An 18,010-nucleotide genomic window follows, 5' to 3' on the forward strand; every position below is an offset into this window, starting at 1 on the left:
TGTAATTATATACTCTACTAAAGGCTTACTTGGTTACTTGGTTTTAGTATTAAATACAACTTATAGGAGACACATGCAATTTTTTAAGGCTGTCCAGATTCTAAACACTATTATTATGTTTGGGCAATCCAATACTTTATGAAACAGACTTCTTTCCTCAACAGAAGCTAAAAACTGCTACATAGTACATTTGCTTTCTCAGCCTCTCTTAGGGCTAGAAGTATGGGCACATAATCTAGGTTCCTCCAAACAGACACATCCTTCCCTAACCGTGAATTTAAAGCAGAGCGGTTACATCCCAGTTTCCAGAGGCACTGGCAGCAAAAGTTCCAGTGCTGGTGTGTATATCCACTGTCATGGCATGTTCACGGTACAAGCTGAGGGGTCCATCCCAGTGGCAGTGCTGATGGTTTCTTCAAAGGACCTGCCCTGTCATATGATTTAGGGTATATTCCTAGTTACTTATCCTTCCAGCCTGCTTCTCCAACCCTTCCAGGGATTTGGTAGGCTACTCATAACCACAGTTGATTTCTGTTGCTTATAACCAAGAACACTGGGCATGCTCAGTGAATACATGCTCACTTTCAATACTTTATTTTTCATGTATATTAGTCATCTATTCATAACTTTGACAACAAGGTTTTTCAGTGACACAATATTTTTTTAATTAAAAAAAATTTTTTAAACGTTTATTCATTTTTTAAGAGACAGTGACAGAGTGCGAGAGAAAGGGGCAGACACAGATCCGAAGCAGGCACCAGGCTCCAAGCTGTCAGCACAGAGCCCAACATGGGACTTGAACCCATGAACCATGAGATCATGACCTGAGCTGAAGTTGGACGTCTAACCATCTGAGCCACCCAGGCAACCCTTATTTTTTTATTTTTTATGTTTTGGGGCAGCTGGGTGGCTTGGTTGGTTGAGTGTCTTTTTTTTTTTTTTTTCTTAATGCTTATTTATTTTTGAGCGAGAGAGAGAGAGAACACATGCACTAGTGAGGGAAGGCCAGAGAGAGACACACACACACACACACACACACACACAGAATCTAAAGCAGGGTCCAGGTTCTGAGCTGTCAGCACAGAGCCCAACGCGGGGCTCGAACCCATGAACTGTGAGATCATGACCTGAGCCGAAGTCAGACGCTTAACCAACTGAGCCACCCAGGCGCCCTTCAGATTGGAATGAAAATAAATGAAATAGAAACTAAAAAAGGAATAAAAAAGATCAATGAAACCAAGAGGGTGTTCTGTGAAACAATAAACAAAATTGATAAACCTTTAGCCAGACTGATCAGAAAAAAAAAAAAAAAAAAAAAAAGAGCGAGAGAGAGAGAGGACTCAAACAAGAAATTCAGAAATGAAAGAGGGGAAATAACCAATACTATGAAAAATTACATACCAGGGGCTCCTGCCTGGCTCTGTCAGTAGAGCATGCAACTCTTGATCTTGGGGTCATGAGTTCAAGCCCCACATTGGGCGTAGAGCTTACTTTAAAAAAAAAAATTATGGGGCACTTGGGTCGCTCAGTTAAGTGTCCCACTCTTGATTTCGGCTCTGGTCATGATCCCGGGGTTGTGCTTTGTTTTTTTGTTTTGTTTTTTTTTCTCTCTTTCTCTTTCTCTCTCTCTCTCCTTCCCTCCCTTCCTTCCCCCTCCCCTGCTGCTCACACACTCTTTATCTCTCTAAAAAACTTTTTTTTACACACCACAAATTGGACAACATAGAAGAAATGGATAAATTCCTAGAAACATACAATCTTCCAAAACCGAACCAGGAAGAAATAGAAAATTTGAACACACAGATGACTAATACCAAAAATGAATTGGTAATCAAAACACTCCCAACAAACAAAAGTCCAGGACTAGATGATTTCACAGATGAATTGTACTGTGAATTGTACAGTACAATTGTACTGTAACATTTAAAAAAGAGTTAATACCTATTCTTCTCAAACTATTCCAAAAAAAAAAGAGGAGGAAGGAAAACTTCCAAATTCATTCTACAAGGCCAGCATTATCCTGATGCCAAAACTCAAAATGGATGAAAGATCTAAATGTTTAAGACCTGAAACTATAAAACTCCTAAAAGAAAACACACAGTATTCTCTTGGACATTTAGTCTTAGCAACATATTTATGGATGTCTCTTCAGACAAGGGAAATAAAAGCAAAAATAAATTACTGGGACTATACCAAAATAAAAAGCTTTTGTACAGCAAAAGAAACCATCAACAAAACAAAAAGGCAACGTACTGAATGGAAGGTATTCACAAATGATACATCTGATAAGGAGTTAATATAAAAAATATTTAAAGAGCTTATATAATTCAACACCAAAAAAACCTAAACAAAACCAAATAATCTGATTAAAAATGGGCAAAGGACCTGAATATTTGTTTCCAAAGAAGACATACAGATGGCCAACAGACACATGAGAAGATACTTAACATCACTAATCATTAGAGAAATGCAAATCAAAACCACAATACGATCATCACCTTATACCAGCTAGAACAGCTAGTATCAAAAACAAAACAAACAAAAACAAGAAATAAGTGTTGGCAAGGATATGGATAAAAGGGTACCCTTCCTGCACTCTTGGTAGGAATGTATATTGGTACACCACTATGGGGAACAGTATGGAGGTCCCTCAAAAAATAAAAATAGAAATACCAGACAACCCAGTAATTCTGCTACTGGGTATTTACTCAAAGAATATGAAAACACTAATTCAAAAAGATATATGCAACCCTATGTTCACTGCAGCATTATTTACAATAGCCAATATATGGGAGCAACCTAAGTGTCCTTCAATAAATTAATGGACAGAGAAGGTAAGATATGTATGTATACACACACACATACACATATACACACACACACGTACACACACACACACACCACATTATATATATAAATTACTCAGCTATAAAAAAGAATGAGATCTTACAATTTGCTACAATATGAATGGACCTAGAGAATATTGTGCTAAGTATAATAGGTCACTCAAAGAAAGACAAATACCATATGATTTTACTTATATGTGAAATCTAAAAAACAAAATGAACAAACAAAACCAGAGGGGAGGGGAATGGGTTGGGCAAGACAAGTGAAGGAAATTAAGAGGTACAAACTTCCAGTTATAAAATAAATAAGTCATTGTGGGGAGCACCTGGGTGGCTCAGTTGGTTAAGCATCTGACTTCAGCTCAGGTCATGATCTCGCAGTTCACAAGTTCAGGCCCTGTGTCGGGCTCTGTGCTGACAGCTCAGAGCCTGGAGCCTGCTTCAGATTCTGTGTCTCCCTCTCTCTCTGCCCCTCTCCACTCAATGCTCTCTCTCTTTCTCTCTCAAAAATAAATAAACATTTGGGGCACCTGGATGGCTCAGTTGGTTGAGCGTCCGACTTCGACTCAGGTCATGATCTCGCTGTCTATGAGTTCAAGCCCCGCGTGGGGCTCTGTGCTAACAGCCAGAGCTTGGAGCCTGCTTTGGATTCTGTGTCTCCCTCTCTCTCTCTGCCCCTCCCCCACTCATGCTCTGTCTCTCTCTCTCTCTGTCAAAAATAAACAAACATTTAAAAAAATTAAAAAAAATAATAAATAAGCATTTAATAAATAAATAGATAAATAAGTCACAGGGATGAAAATGATAGCAGGAGGAATATGGTCAATAGTACTGTAATGATTTTACATGGTGATAGATGGTGACTACACTTATCATTGTGAGCAGTGAATAATATATAGAATTGTTGATCGCTATGGTGTACACCTGAAACTAACACAACATATGTCAGCTAACATTTCAATTAAAAACTGGTTTTCTTTAATTGAATAAAAACTTTGGCTTACCTAACAAAAACATCTTTAGGATGTGAAAAATTCCTATTTTCCTAAATGACTTTTTTTAAACAAAATAATTTATTAATTTTTTTCCTAAGAGACTAAATTCAGTACAATATTTGTTTTCATAACACCCAACATGTCTTATGTCAAACTTAACCACGTTCTATGCAGTGACTATGGTGGGGTGATCTATTTTGACTACCCTCGATGTAATTCACTTAGGTAGTTCTAAAGCATATCAGTGATCAAAATGTTTCTCCCTACAGTTACTACTGCATTCTCAATCAGTTTCTTCCACACATCATCTAAAGAAAATTTATGGATGGAACTAAAGGGTATTATGCTAAGCAAAATTAGTCAGAGAAAGACAAATATCATATGACTTCACTCATATGTGGAATTTAAGATACAAAACAGATGAACATAAGGGAAGGGAAGTAAAAATAATATAAAAACAAGGAGGGGGACAAAACATAAGAGACTCTTAAATACAGAGAAGAAACTGAGGGTTGCTGGAGGGATTGTGGGTGGGAGATGGGCTAAATGGGTAAGAGGCATTAAGGAAGACACCTGTGGGGATGAGCACTGGGTGTTATACATAGGGGATAAATCATTGGAATCTACTCCTGAAATCATTATTGCAGTATATGCTAACTAACTTGGATGTAAATTTATAAATAAATAAATAAATAAATAAATAAATAAATAAATAAATAAATAAAAATTTACAAAAGAAATTTTTTAAAAAAAAGACTCAATGGGGCGCCTGGGTGGCGCGGTCGGTTAAGCGTCCGACTTCAGCCAGGTCACGATCTTGCGGTCTGTGAGTTCGAGCCCCGCGTCAGGCTCTGGGCTGATGGCTCGGAGCCTGGAGCCTGTTTCCGATTCTGTGTCTCCCTCTCTCTCTGCCCCTCCCCCGTTCATGCTCTGTCTCTCTCTGACCCAAAAATAAATTAAAAAAGTTGAAAAAAAAAAAAATTAAAAAAAGACTCAATGGAAATTTCAGGACTTTAGGGGGACCTCTTCTGATCATTCTCAATTAGGATTAGGGAACTCTTTTCTGTGTCCTGTGTGATTTGGGGTTTTCATTGAACATGAGCACCATGAAGTTGACTGTCTTGCTTATTGTAACATTCCTGGTGCCTAAAACTTCTAAATTCTCAAAAATATCTATTTACTTAATGGGGGAAAGAAAGAAAGAAAGAAAGAAAGAAAGAAAGAAAGAAAGAAAGAAAGAAAGAAAGAAAGAAAGAGAGAGAGAAAAAGAGAGAGAGAGAGAAAGAAAGAAAAGAAAGAAAGAAAGAAAGAAAGAAAGAAAGAAAGAAAGAAAGAAAGAAAGAAATTTGTGTGGTATGATTGCATTGTTTAATATCAGGATTTCTAAAACTAGGAAAACACCAACATTGAAAACATCAGTGTTTCTAGTCAAGGATAGCTCAATTAAATTTCATCAGTACATTATATTAAAGTTTAACTCTCATACTAGAAATGTTAAAACCTAAGATCTATTAAGTCACTTAATACCAATATTTCATACTAATGAATAAACTATTCAGGTTTCATACAAAGATATTAAGTGATGAGAAACAGAAAATGCCAAGCTTTCAAGAGCTCTTTTAAAAAAATAAACAGAAGCAAACTAATGAACACAACTACACAAAATATACACTAACCAACTGCAAACTGAAGATTAGGGGCACCTGGGTGGCTCAGTTGGTTAAGCGTCTGACTCTTGATTGTGGCTCAGGTCATGGTCTCACAGTCGTGAGATCTTCTTGAGATTCTCTCTCTTTCTGTCCCTCCCCATCTTGTGTTCGCTCTCTCTCTCTCAAAATAAATTTTAAAAATAAACATTTAAATTAAAGATTAACTTAAAAATACATTTTAGAACTTCACGATACCCTCATATAATGCAGTAAAGTAAGGGTCCTAAATGAATTTTAAAGTAGCAAAGTCTAAGGAAGAATTTCTCAAGTGGTAGCTCTTAGGTCACCTGCATCTAGAACAATCAGGGTGCTTGTTAAAAATGCAGCTTAAAGAACTCCCACCCCAGATCTCCTGAATCAAACTCTTTCTAGAGTCTGGACACAGAAATGTACATTCCTTAAAGTGCCACAGATGATTTTACCCACACTCAAGGTTGAGAATAGGCTACAGTTTGTCACCTGATAATAAATGGCCAGAAATCACAATGTTACTAAGTCATAAAAAGCATCACATACTTACAAGGCTAAGATTCCCCTCAGACAACTGAGACTTGCATAATTATCAAAGTTATAATTATTGAATATATATGGAAAGCCTACTTCACTGTAAGGAGTTTAAAATTTCTTTTATTAGCAAATCAAGATCCTACTTTGATATTCTGCACAGACCTAGAAATTCTCACTGCTACAACTGGGTTATATTTCAAGGGACTGAATTTTAGCACGTGTAACAACTCTTACCCTCTATGACACCAATTAAAGACAGTCTGAACACCTGACTTTTTGACATCGAAGGGAAGCATATTCACTGGTATTATCCTTGAGAATTTTGTTTGTTTTTGTTTTGAGAGAGAGAGAGAGAGAGAGAGAGAGAACACATGTGCGTAAGCCAGGGAGGGGCAGTGGGGGGGTGGAGAGAGAATCGCAAGGAGGCTCCACATACAGTGTGGAGCCTGACTTGGGACTCAATCTCAAAACCATGATATCATGACCTGAGCCAAAATCAAGAGTGGGACACAACCAACTGTGTCGCCCAGGCACCCTGTGAATGTTCTGATGATTGAATTCTACCATACCCTTGAAGACCCAAGGGTGTCCATTAAACCCAGTAACACAGAAGTCACCTGTCATTTTCAAAGCTAAGAAAGTGAATAAACTCTAAATTATTCCTGTTTTCACCTTCTTTTTCACTCACTTATTAATCCAACCATCCACTCAATACATTCTCAAAGGGCATTTGGTATTGTACTAGGTGTTGTACAATAAAGAGTAAGACACAACTGTCTATGGTAAGCCAGATCCTAAAATGGTCTCCCTCCCCAAGATTTCCCACCCAAATCCCTGGGACTATAAATATGAAATATACTCTATGTTCCATATGTAGCAGAACAGATTTTGCAGATATAATTAAGCTTACTAGTCAAATGACTTTGAATTAAACTAAAAAAAGATAATTTGGCTGGACGCAGTCTCATCACATGAGCCCTCTGGCTGGTAGCAGAAGTCAGTGATTCTAAGCATGACAACTGGACACACCATTGCTGGCTTGAAGAGGTGGAGAGGGCCACTATAAGGAATGCAGGTAGCCTTCAAGACCCCAGAGTGACCTGAAGGCAACAACCAGCAAGAAAACAGAGACCTCAGTTTTATAACTATGAGGACCTGAATTCTGAATGATCCTGGACCAAGTCTCCAGATAAGAGTCCAGCCTGACCAACACATTGATTTTGGCATTGTGAGACCCTAAATAGATAAATCAGCTGAGTCCAGTCTTCTGACTTACAGAACTGGAGGATAATAAATGGGTGTTGTTTTAAGCCAATATATCCTGGTGTACATATACACAAGTTTCTTTGGGATATACATCTCAGGGTCTGGAATGTCTGGGTCAAAGAGTATGTGTATTTTTAATTTTCCTAAGTATTTTTCAAAGTCAATGCACGGATTAACATTCCCATCAGCAATGTATGCACATCCCCAGTGCTCTTTTTTCCAGCACTTGGTATCATCAGTTTGAGTAGTACCTCAGTTTGGTTTTATTTTCCATTCCTTCGATTACTAATAAGGTTGAGCACTTTTTCACATTATTGGTCATTTGAAATTCCTCTATAGAAAAGTACCAGTTTAGTTTTCTGTTTTCTATTGGGTTGTCTTCTTGTTTGTAGAAATCCTATAGATATTCTAGGTAATATTTGCTTGGTGTATTTGTTAGAAATCTTTTCTTACTCTGTGCTTTATCTTTTCACTCTATGATGTGCAGATCATCTTTTAAAACCGGTTTTTAATGGAAAAAAGTCTATTACCTAGTGTTTGCAAGAAATCAGTTTAATAAACCAGTTAAAATCCTTGGTTTAAGACTTCAAATAATAAAACTCAAAATATTTACAAGAACAAGGAAGAAAGTTCAAAGTGAATAAGGAAATACCTTAAATTTTTAGGTTTTAGGACTAGTTTATGATTCTAAAATTAGTAACACTGCATTGGATATTGCTGGCTACTTCAGGAACTCAAAATAATGTTCCTTTGTGTGAATTACCATATTTGTTTCTAAGTTTAAGGAGTAACTATTTCATAAGTAAACTGAAAAAAATAATGAATATGTATATTACTACTCAAAAGTCCTATTTCATGTTATCGTATTTCATAACATTAACCAGTCAGCCCCCAAATACAACTACAGTAAAAAGAAATGAGCCCTACAAAATCCTTGGCCCCAACACTGCTGCCATTCTTCTAAGTCCCAACATTGATTTTTGTGGTGATCTATGACTCATCTTCTCACCCTGCCTAAAGGGACCATCATACAACTGACCCTTACTATTAAAAAAAAAATGTCAGTACAGTTGAGACTAGATTCCCCGCCTGAAACAAATTATTTCAGATGCCTTTATACCCAACAGCCATGATTTCCCCCATGGTCTCTGCCTCTGCATAAAAAGTATGTGTGCAGGTGTTTATGCATGCGTGTATGTGTTGATAACAGAAATCTTTTACATCAGCCTTCCCTACTGAATTGGTACAATATAAGAATTGTGCTGTTCCTCAGGCAGAAGAGAAAGGAAGAAGCATGTGGTGAAAATATATTAGAGCTATAGGCTTTCTCATTTCAAACGGAGATGAAGTTATAAGAGGGATATAACGTTATTTCCTGAGACGTGTTCTTAATATCCCATTCATTCAATATGCATATTTCCACAGAAACTTTGTTACATACAGTAGCAGCATATACAATATGAATATCCATACTTCTGACTGGGATATGTATTGGCCATAGGTTGGGGGGATTACAGAAAAACAACAGAATAAACATTACAGAAACCTATTTGGTTTGGTTTTCCCTAATGGTTGGTAATTTGAAGCCACAGATTTGTTATTAAAACAAGCATGAAAATACAGAGTGGAATTCTTAAGAAAATTCCAAGACTTCTTTATATGTGGGAGACTGCAGCTGTTAGATATAAAGAGGTTGAAATGTGAGTTAAGCCAACTTTCATGTTTAAGGAAAAAATATGAGGCTTTTGTGTTTTGTCTATAAACCTGGCCAGGCTGTGTTCAATACGTAACACTATTTCTATGAGGAACTGCTTTTGAAATGTTGTTTGTAAATTGTTTTAAGTTTTTAAAATTGCATACAATTTGTTAGAACAATTCCACTTCTAGGAATTAACCCAAAAGAAATAATAAGAGATGTAAGCAAAGAATTATATTAAAAAACATTCATAGTTACTTATAATAATAAAAAATTTGAAATGGCCTAAATGCCCAATACAAGGGATCTGCCTAAGTACATACTCTGCAGTTATTAAATTCTATTACAAGAAAATGTTAACAGACATAACACAATATTTCTAATATGCTATAAGATGGAAAAAGCAAACTACAAAAAGCTGATACTGTGTTTTTCAATGTGTATGTACATACATTAAAAAAAACAACTGGAAGAACATGTAAAAATGTTCACAGTGATTTATCCATACAGTAGAACCATTTCCTTCTTTCCTTTGTGTACTGTTTTTCCAGACTTTCTATAGTAAACATGTATTACTATTACAATTATAAAAGAGTTCAAATTAAATATACAGGGGTTATATACAAGTACAAAGAGCTTCCAATTCTTTGTTATCAACTGGTTCTATGACACAAAGTAGAAACAGAAAAAGTAAATCTTTTTTCCCTGAATTTATATACTTTTTCTTCTTGTAGAAAAAACTACATTCCTCAAGCTGCACTGAATACAGAATGAAGAGATATAATCTGTCACCTATCAGAATGACACAGATCAAAATGAATGAGAAGATCAGTGGGTGCAAAGTCAACTCATATGCACTGATGATACAAATCTAAACTGAACAATCCTTCTGGAAGGGCAATTTTACAATGTGTATAAAAACCCCTAAATTGTGCATACTTTTTAGCCAATCAATGAGGAAATAATTGGATAAGTTTGCAAATACACACATACAAAGTTATCCTCAGCAATACCATATGTAATAGTGAAAGTTGAAAACAATCCAAATGCGCATCAAGAGGGTAGATTAGGGGCGCCTGGGTGGCTCGGTTGAGCATCCGACTTCGGCTCAGGTCATGATCTCATGGTCTGTGAGTTCGAGCCCCGTGTCGGGCTCTGTGCTGACAGCTCAGAGCCTGGAGCCTGCTTCCTATTCTGTGTTTCCCCCTCTCTCTGCCCCTCCCCTGCTCATGCTCTGTCTCTCTCTCTCTCTGTCAAAAATAAACGAACATTAAGAAAAAATAAAAAAAACTAAAAAATTATGCTACAGATCTCTAGTTTCTGGTATTGCATTTCATGTAGTGAAAAAAAAATTAGATGATAAAACAGCCTTTTATGATCTCATTTTTATATATTAAAGAGTAAGAGGGGTGCTTGGGTGGGTCAGGCAGTTAAGTGTCCAATTCTTGGTTTCCACTCAGGTCATGGTTTGTGAGTTCAAGCTCTGCACCAGACTTCAATGCTAACAGTGTGGAGCCTGCTTCAGATTTTCTCTTTCCCTCTCTCTCTGCCCCTCCCTTGCTCACTCTGTCTCTCTCTCTCTCAAAATAAATAAATAAACTTAAGGGAAAAAAAAAAGTAAGAATGTGTACATTTGTGAAGAAAATGTTTGAAAGAGTTTCAACCAGTGTTTACTACTAAATTTACCTCTGGTAAGTGGAACCATGAATGATCTTTAATGGCTTCTTTAAAACTTTTCCTAACACAATGAACATATGTAACTGTTAATATCAGAAGAAATGATTTTTAAAGTATACTAAACTGAACCTGTCTCATTAATCAAATAAAATTAGTTTTATTCTTTTCTACTCTTTCCTCATTTCTGAGGCTCGTAGAATATTCTTCCTGATTTGAACACATTGAATGCTTCAGGGGATGGCAAATGTGTCAAATATATATTAATGCCTCTATTAACAAAGATGACATGCTTAAAAATGTCATCCTTTGTTAACAAGATTTTATTTCTAAAAGAAAAAATTAATATATTCCCCCACCCACCACTGAGATGGTCCCAAGGTTCATGTCATTATGATCGGACCCCATTTGCTGCCACCTCCTACCTTTGCCTCTGCCTTCTCACCATTATTGCACAGTGTTTTCAGCTCTAGAGACCATGGTGGCTTACTGTCTTGGATACAGAAAGACCTTGCCAACAGAGATATGTTTTAGAAAATAAATAACAGAAAACAAATTTCAGTTCTAGTCAAAACAGTATGCCCCAGCATCACTGTCGAATATAACCTTCTGCAATGACAGAAAGGCTCTACTGTCTGTGCTGCCCAATATGACAGGGAGTAGATCTAATGTGTGATGTGTCCAATATGACACATGTGGCTACTGAGTACCTGAAATGTGGTGTGACTGAGGAAACAAATTTTTAAATTTTAACTTATTTTAAATAACCACCTACAGCTAATAGCTACCATATTGGAGAGCACTACTCTACAAAAATTCACAGTACATATACTGTGGTTGATACAAAATACATGTATGAATCCAAGAGCTATATGATTTCTACTTAAGACCCAGAACTGCAGTGCATATTTCCAAACCTAATGAAACTAATTTTACAGATTGCTACCTTGAAAAATTACAGACTGCTTCCTTGAAAAATTAAATTGCCTTTTAGCAATCCTCATTCTTCTTTACCTAGGAAATAAGGATCCACTCATTGAAAGTCTCAATTCTTGTGGCTTTAGTAACACTGCATTATCTTAGCTCACCTACTACATCTCAAATTTGTTTTCTGTTTGGGTGTAATTTTAGTCTCTCCCTCCTGCCTTCTACTATAGTCTTTTCCCCCAAAGCTTTAGTTTGTTTTCTGCCTTTTATTCAGAAGAGATTTCTCACAGCTTCAACTATGACCCCTATTTGCCTCCTGTGAAACAGCACCATCTCACTACTTAACCTTAAACACATCATTTAATCTCTGAGACTGCTTCTTGTTTGTAACATAACTTAGATGGTTATTATGGTTCCTTCAGCTTTAGGAGTTTGTGAATTCTAGTAAAGGCCTAGTTGTGGAACTGGACTTTCTCTCAGGCTGATTCTGCCTCTTGCCTTTTTAAATGCTAGTGTATCCCGTGGTTGTCAGCAACCAGCTTTTTCGCTCTCCATATTCTTTCACCAAGAATCTCATAAACTCTTCATTATGACTCTCTCAAATGTATGGGGTCCCAGGAACTTTACAGAGGTGCCTGGCTGGCTCAGTCAGGAGAACATGCAACTTTTGACCTTGGGGTTATGAGCTGGAGTCCCACGTTGGGTGCAGAGTTTACTTAGGATAAAAAAAAAAAAAAAGCTCCAGATTTACTTTTTAAAAAATGTTTACTTATTATTTTGAGAGACAGAGAGAGAGAGAGAGAGCACATGTGTGTGCATGGGGAAAGGGCAGAGAGAGAGAGAGAGAGAGAGACAGAGAGAGAGAGAGAGAGACAGAGAGAGAGAATATCCCAAGCAGGCTCCACACTGTCAGCACAGATGCAGGGCTCAATCTCATGAATCATGAGATCATGACCTAAGGAGAAATCAAAAGTTGGACGCTTAACCAACTGAGCCACCTAGGCGCCCTCATACTTACATTTCTATTCATTGCACAGGGTTAACTACATGTGCTACAACCCCTTTAAAAGTATCAAGCAAATCAACGAAATTATATATAGCAAACTTCTTTGTCAGCATGGCTTACTGATCAAAACCACAAGTTTTAGGATCAGATGTGTCTGAATTTGAATCCCAATGTCACTTACTCTGTGTAACCTTGATCAAATCAATGTCAAGTTTCGATTTTTCATGTGTAAAATGGGGTTAAAATATACTTACAACTCATATTGTTGTTGTATGTGCATGTTTTATATATGCAGCTCAGAACAATACCTGAAATATGCTAACAGTTCAATAAATGTTACCTATTATTATCAATAGCATCACTATCTTCCTAATCCTCCAGATTTAACCACTCAGTCATCTTTGATGCCTTCTGTCCTTTTTTAAAAAATATATTCAATAAAAAAATATATATATATATTCAGTCAGCATTTTTACATTTTCATTTTCCAATATGATATCTATTTTTCATTCCTTCAGAGATTTAGATTATTATTGTAGTCATCCAACTGGATTACTAGCTTTTTTTAATTCTTACAGGGTAAAGCCTCTTATTTTTGTTTCCTCTATATTATAGTTAGTATAATGCCTTATACATAAAAGTTTTGCTATTACTAGACAAGTCAAATAATCTTCACATTTATTTATTTCTCCATTAGATCCCTTGAATTCTTTGAGGACAGAAAGTATGCTGGTCCTCTCTGTATATCTGCACTTATCAAATTCCTTAGCAAATGTTTGTTGAACAAATGAGAACGAATGTTGATTAGTCTCCCTGTCTCAAACTCAATTAACCTATCCTCAATCTAGCTTCCACATATGCAAAAGATAGCTTAGATATTCTCTAATCCAACCATTTATTCTGACCAAACTGGCCTGACCACAATATCACAAGCAGTCCCACTGTATTAGTCAGGACTCTTGATTTTGTAACAAAAAATTCTGTTCAAATCAAGCAGAAAGGGGAATTTATTAACTTGCTGTCCAAGGACAGCACTATCTTAAGGCCTGGCTATTGAACCAAAGGTTCAAACACTGTCATCAGAACTTGGTCTCACTCTTTCCATCTTTTGGCTCTGCCTTCCAATTATTAGTAAGCTCTAGGCTCACATTCTATTCTCTCAGCAATCCCCAGGGTCCAAATCATGCCTCTTTCTCAATAGTTCCAATAAAAAATTCAGAATTAACAGTCATGTGTGCTCACTGGAAAATGTGCCCATCTCTGAGCAATCACTGTGACCAGAAGGATATTGACTGGCTAGGTCTGGCGTCAGTCACATGCACACCCTTGTGTTGGGCTGGGATAGCCATGAAACTGAGAGGAGTGATTTCCTACGAAAATTGGATTACTGTAAATCAGATGAAAGGGTAATGCATAATAGACTGGCAAAATTAACTGATGTGCCATATACTCTAGGAATTTTTGCATGTTGTCCACCACTGCCTGGAATTGGTTTTCCTTCTCATTTTTGCCTACCCAAATCCTTTCCAACATTTCTGCCCCAAGAAGTCTTCTGTGATTTCCTTCTAAAATTTTCATTGTCCACTGGATCAAATTACCTATTCCCTAATAAATATTTCCCTTTTCCTAAAAATCTACCTTTTAAAACAAATAAGAGTGAAAAGCCTCAAGAAAATGTTCCTAATTAATTCTAATCATGTCAAATTATACGTAGTATGGGAAATATATGCTGTTTCTTAGAATATAAACTCTTGAAGGACAGCAGCTCTACCAGATACAGTCCATATACATTATGAGAGAACAGGCTATATGGCAACTTTGACACACACACACACACACACATATGGTATTCAAATAATTTTCCTGGCTTTAAATTTTAAAGAGTCTTAACAAAACATTTTAGTTAACATAAGTTGTGTCTGAATCCATTAAGCTATAGGTACGCTATGGGTTTGGAGTTATCTCAAACTAGGCTCAAATCCTGGCTAACACTACCTTCCCTGGCCTTTAGCTACAGGTCTTTGAGCAAATTATCTAGTATCTCCAAATCTTGATTTCACTATCTGCAAACACAGGAATAGTAATATCTATCTGTACATAGGAAGGCTGTGACGTATAGCACAGAGAAAAGAGTTCCATGGACCTGGGCTGAAATTCTACCACCAATATTAATTACGGGACTTTCTGAGTGATTCCTCATCTGTAAATTCTGAGTACTTCTTCACATGTAAAGTGGGGATAATAATGCTTAGTCCATTGGTTGGTTGTTTTGAGCATTTAACAAGGCAATGTATTTTAAAACACCTAACAATGAATAGCAAACAGTGTATACTCAATAAATGATTATATCAGCATTAAATTATCTGTTTAAAATAACTCAGGTGCCTTGGTGGCTCAGTCAGAAGAGCAGAAGAGTGTGTGACTCTTGATCTCGAGGTTGTGAGTTTGAGCCCCACACTGGGTGTAGAGATTATCCAAAAACAAAATCTTTAGGGGTGCCTGAGTGGCTCAGTTGAGTGTCTGACTCTTGATTTCAACTCAGGTCAGGATCTCACAGTTTGTGGGATCGAGCCCAGCTTTGGGCTCTGTACTGACAGTACAGAGCCTGCTTGGGATTCTCTCTGTCCCTCCCCTCTCTCTGTCCCTCCCCTCTTTCTCAAAATTAATAAACATTAAAAAAAAAAAAAAAGAAATAAAATCTTTAAAAAATAAAATAATTCAGAGCACAGTAAGGGAAAAATTTATTGGGATTGGTTCTTTTTCTTCATAAATGCCTTTGGGTTTTCTTTGTCAGTTAATAAAATATTTCTTAAAAGCAAAACATGTTGGTCCTAGAACTATTTAAAAGCAGGTAAGATAACGAATGAAATAAACTGCTGTAATCAACTTGTTCTTTAGCTTTGCGTTTAATGGAGTAATACTGAAATGACTCACACCAATATAAAATTGCCACATTACCCATCTCTGAAACAATCATATGCCATACAGCCATCTCCTGAACAGAATCAGGTAATCTGGGTTATGAACGACAATTGTGGATGTTGTCTATCAGAACATAAGCAAAAGGGAAGTGGCTGTTCATATTTACCTTAGCAAGAAAGTTTAATTTTAATAACATTCACTAAAAATACAAAATATCTTCAGTACAACTGTTTCCAAAAGAGATTAAATAATTAGACATTTAATTTCTTCCATTTTACACTAGAGTGAAAGTTTCTCTGGAAAGAAGTTTCTTAAAGTAGTTTAACAGTTCTGTTTATTTTTCTAACATGAGTGAATCATATGTAATACCCATCAACCTTTAATGAGTGCACATAGAAGATTTTCAAATCAAAGATTTTAAAATAAAATAAAATGGAATAAATATAAGACAAAGTACTACATATTCTTTCATTGCCAAAAAAAACACTATATCAAAATAAAATACCTAACTACATCATACTACACGAACCTGTGTAGGGGATTTTTTTCCTCCTTTGTGTAAAACATGAATAGGCTCAGTTTTTAATCTACTCCCTAAGGAAGCTATATTTTAAACACAAGAAAAGCATATTATGTTAAGCGCCTCGGTCACCAAACATTGTTCTCTACAACTGAGAAAACCAAATAATATCCAATTGCTTATTACCTTTCCTGTGTTCAAAAATATGTATAAAGCGAAGTAATGTTCATTTTTGAAAAGCGTTAATACAGATGGGGTAGGCAATCTATGTATCTTTTCTTCCCTCAACTTTTCAGGGAGGGCGTGAGAAAAGTAATGGGAGTCTGAAGGTTGGCTCTAGTAAGCCAAATAGATAAAGGTACAGAAAGAAAAGTTACAGCCTTAGGGCTCACATTAAAAACAACTCTTGAAGAAACGTCAGTGCTCCCATCAATGCTTCCCCAACAACGCAGTGGCCCATGCTCTGAACATATTAAGAGAGCCCAATCTTAGCAAATCCCAAATCTTAGCAAAATCACTTTGGCATCCCCAATCCGAAAGGGCCTGCAGAAACCGGGGCGGGGCAAGGGTCTACTTCAGCGGCATTAAGTTAATTTTCTAGCAGAGTAAAACACTCTGTGTCTATCTCTACAGTCTCCTTCCCCGAGAGATGCTGCAGTCTGCCGCCTCGCCCCTGGCTCGGGGTCTGGCCCGCAGGCCGGGGCGGGGGGGGGGGGGGGGGGGGGGGTTGCTGGGTGGGTCGGGCAGTCGGCTTCTCCCCGTTAGTCCGGTCCCAACCAGGCGCTATGGGACCGGTGGCTGTAACTAGCCCCGAGTCCTCCCACCGGATGGAGCGGCCTCCCGCCGCGTCCCGCGCCCATGGTCAGCAGGGATGCCCCGTGCCCCACTCACCCGCCCGGGTGGTGTCCGTCAGGTCATGGTTGGCCGCTCCCCGGGGAAACTCCCTCAGTTTCCGGCCGCTCAGGCTCAGCACCCCGGTCACAGCCGCCTCCTCTAGCGCTCGATCGAGGGAGCGGCTCCACGAACCCGGGCCAGGACCAGTACCTGCTCCGGAGCTTGGGCCGCAGTTAACACCGGAGAGGTTACCTCCCGACGCTACAGGGCCAGAGTACTCTGCAGCCGTGGCCACAGCGACCAACCCTGCGGCCGCCATTTCCCAGCCGACAACTCTCCGGCACACGGCTCAGCGCATGCGCTGCCAGAACTGATGGGTGGGCGGGGAAAGGGGCAAACAGACCCCGGACGGTTGTCTTCACGCGCAGGGCTGCAGTGGCCCTCCGCACATCCAGGCTCTTGCCTCTGCCTGCATCGAGGTTTTGAAGGGAAATCAAAAAGGAACTCACAATCTTGGAGCACCCCCTCCTCTGGCTCCCAGTACCATTTTCAAAAATGCCCCTACAAAAATATCTTTCAGTGTTCCCCACAAAAACTTCAGTGCCTTCCTCCTTCAATACTGAAGGATTCGATTAAGCATTGAATTAAGGTTTACCATTCTTGCTACCAGAAACCTAGGCAGTGAGAAGAGGGGACCCTGGGATACGACGTAAAACGTTTCCCCAACTCTGTCATTCTATACAGCAAGTGATCTAGATGGAGACGTGCTGTTAACTGTTATTTTCGGAAAGGAAAATAAATGCCAACCTGGCCCCCAAATTCCATAATCTTCATTGAAAGGGTATATAAATGTTTAGGGCCACCCTTTTACAAAATAGCTCTGAACAAAAAACACATTTTAAATAGTATTTGTCCTTTAGGCGAGATTTTATTGTTGAACAAATCAGGATGAACGGCATTAAAGTCTAAATTTTTTGTCTAGAACCAAAAGTGAGGGGGAAAAATGATCTGACCATAATCTAAATATGAGAATTAGAGGTAGAATGGAAGAAATGATAAAACCCAAAATCATTATTGAAAAACTGGAAACTATCACTTCACTTTAAAT

General features: G+C 37.9%; 1 protein-coding gene across 11 annotated transcripts in view; it reads right to left on the bottom strand.

Moving 5' to 3' along the window:
• LRCH3 (leucine rich repeats and calponin homology domain containing 3) overlaps positions 1–17,258 on the bottom strand; it is a 146,049-nt gene extending 128,791 nt beyond the window's left edge. For 10 of the 11 annotated variants that reach the window (XR_002079748.2, XR_008422470.1, XM_019448670.2 and 7 more), the window contains exon 1: positions 16,960–17,258. Coding sequence is in view for 9 of the 11 variants with exons in the window: in XM_019448670.2 (XP_019304215.1) it covers positions 16,960–17,221 (262 nt within the window). In the remaining 2 variants the exon portion in view is untranslated. The remainder of the gene's footprint in view (positions 1–16,959) is intronic. The other variant, XM_053903469.1, reaches the window with a different exon arrangement.
• Between the last annotated feature and the right edge of the window lie 752 nt (positions 17,259–18,010).

The sequence above is a fragment of the Panthera pardus genome, unplaced genomic scaffold (genome assembly GCF_024362965.1).
Source record: "Panthera pardus isolate Hobbes unplaced genomic scaffold, ASM2436296v1 HiC_scaffold_16, whole genome shotgun sequence".
Lineage (NCBI taxonomy): Eukaryota > Metazoa > Chordata > Mammalia > Carnivora > Felidae > Panthera > Panthera pardus.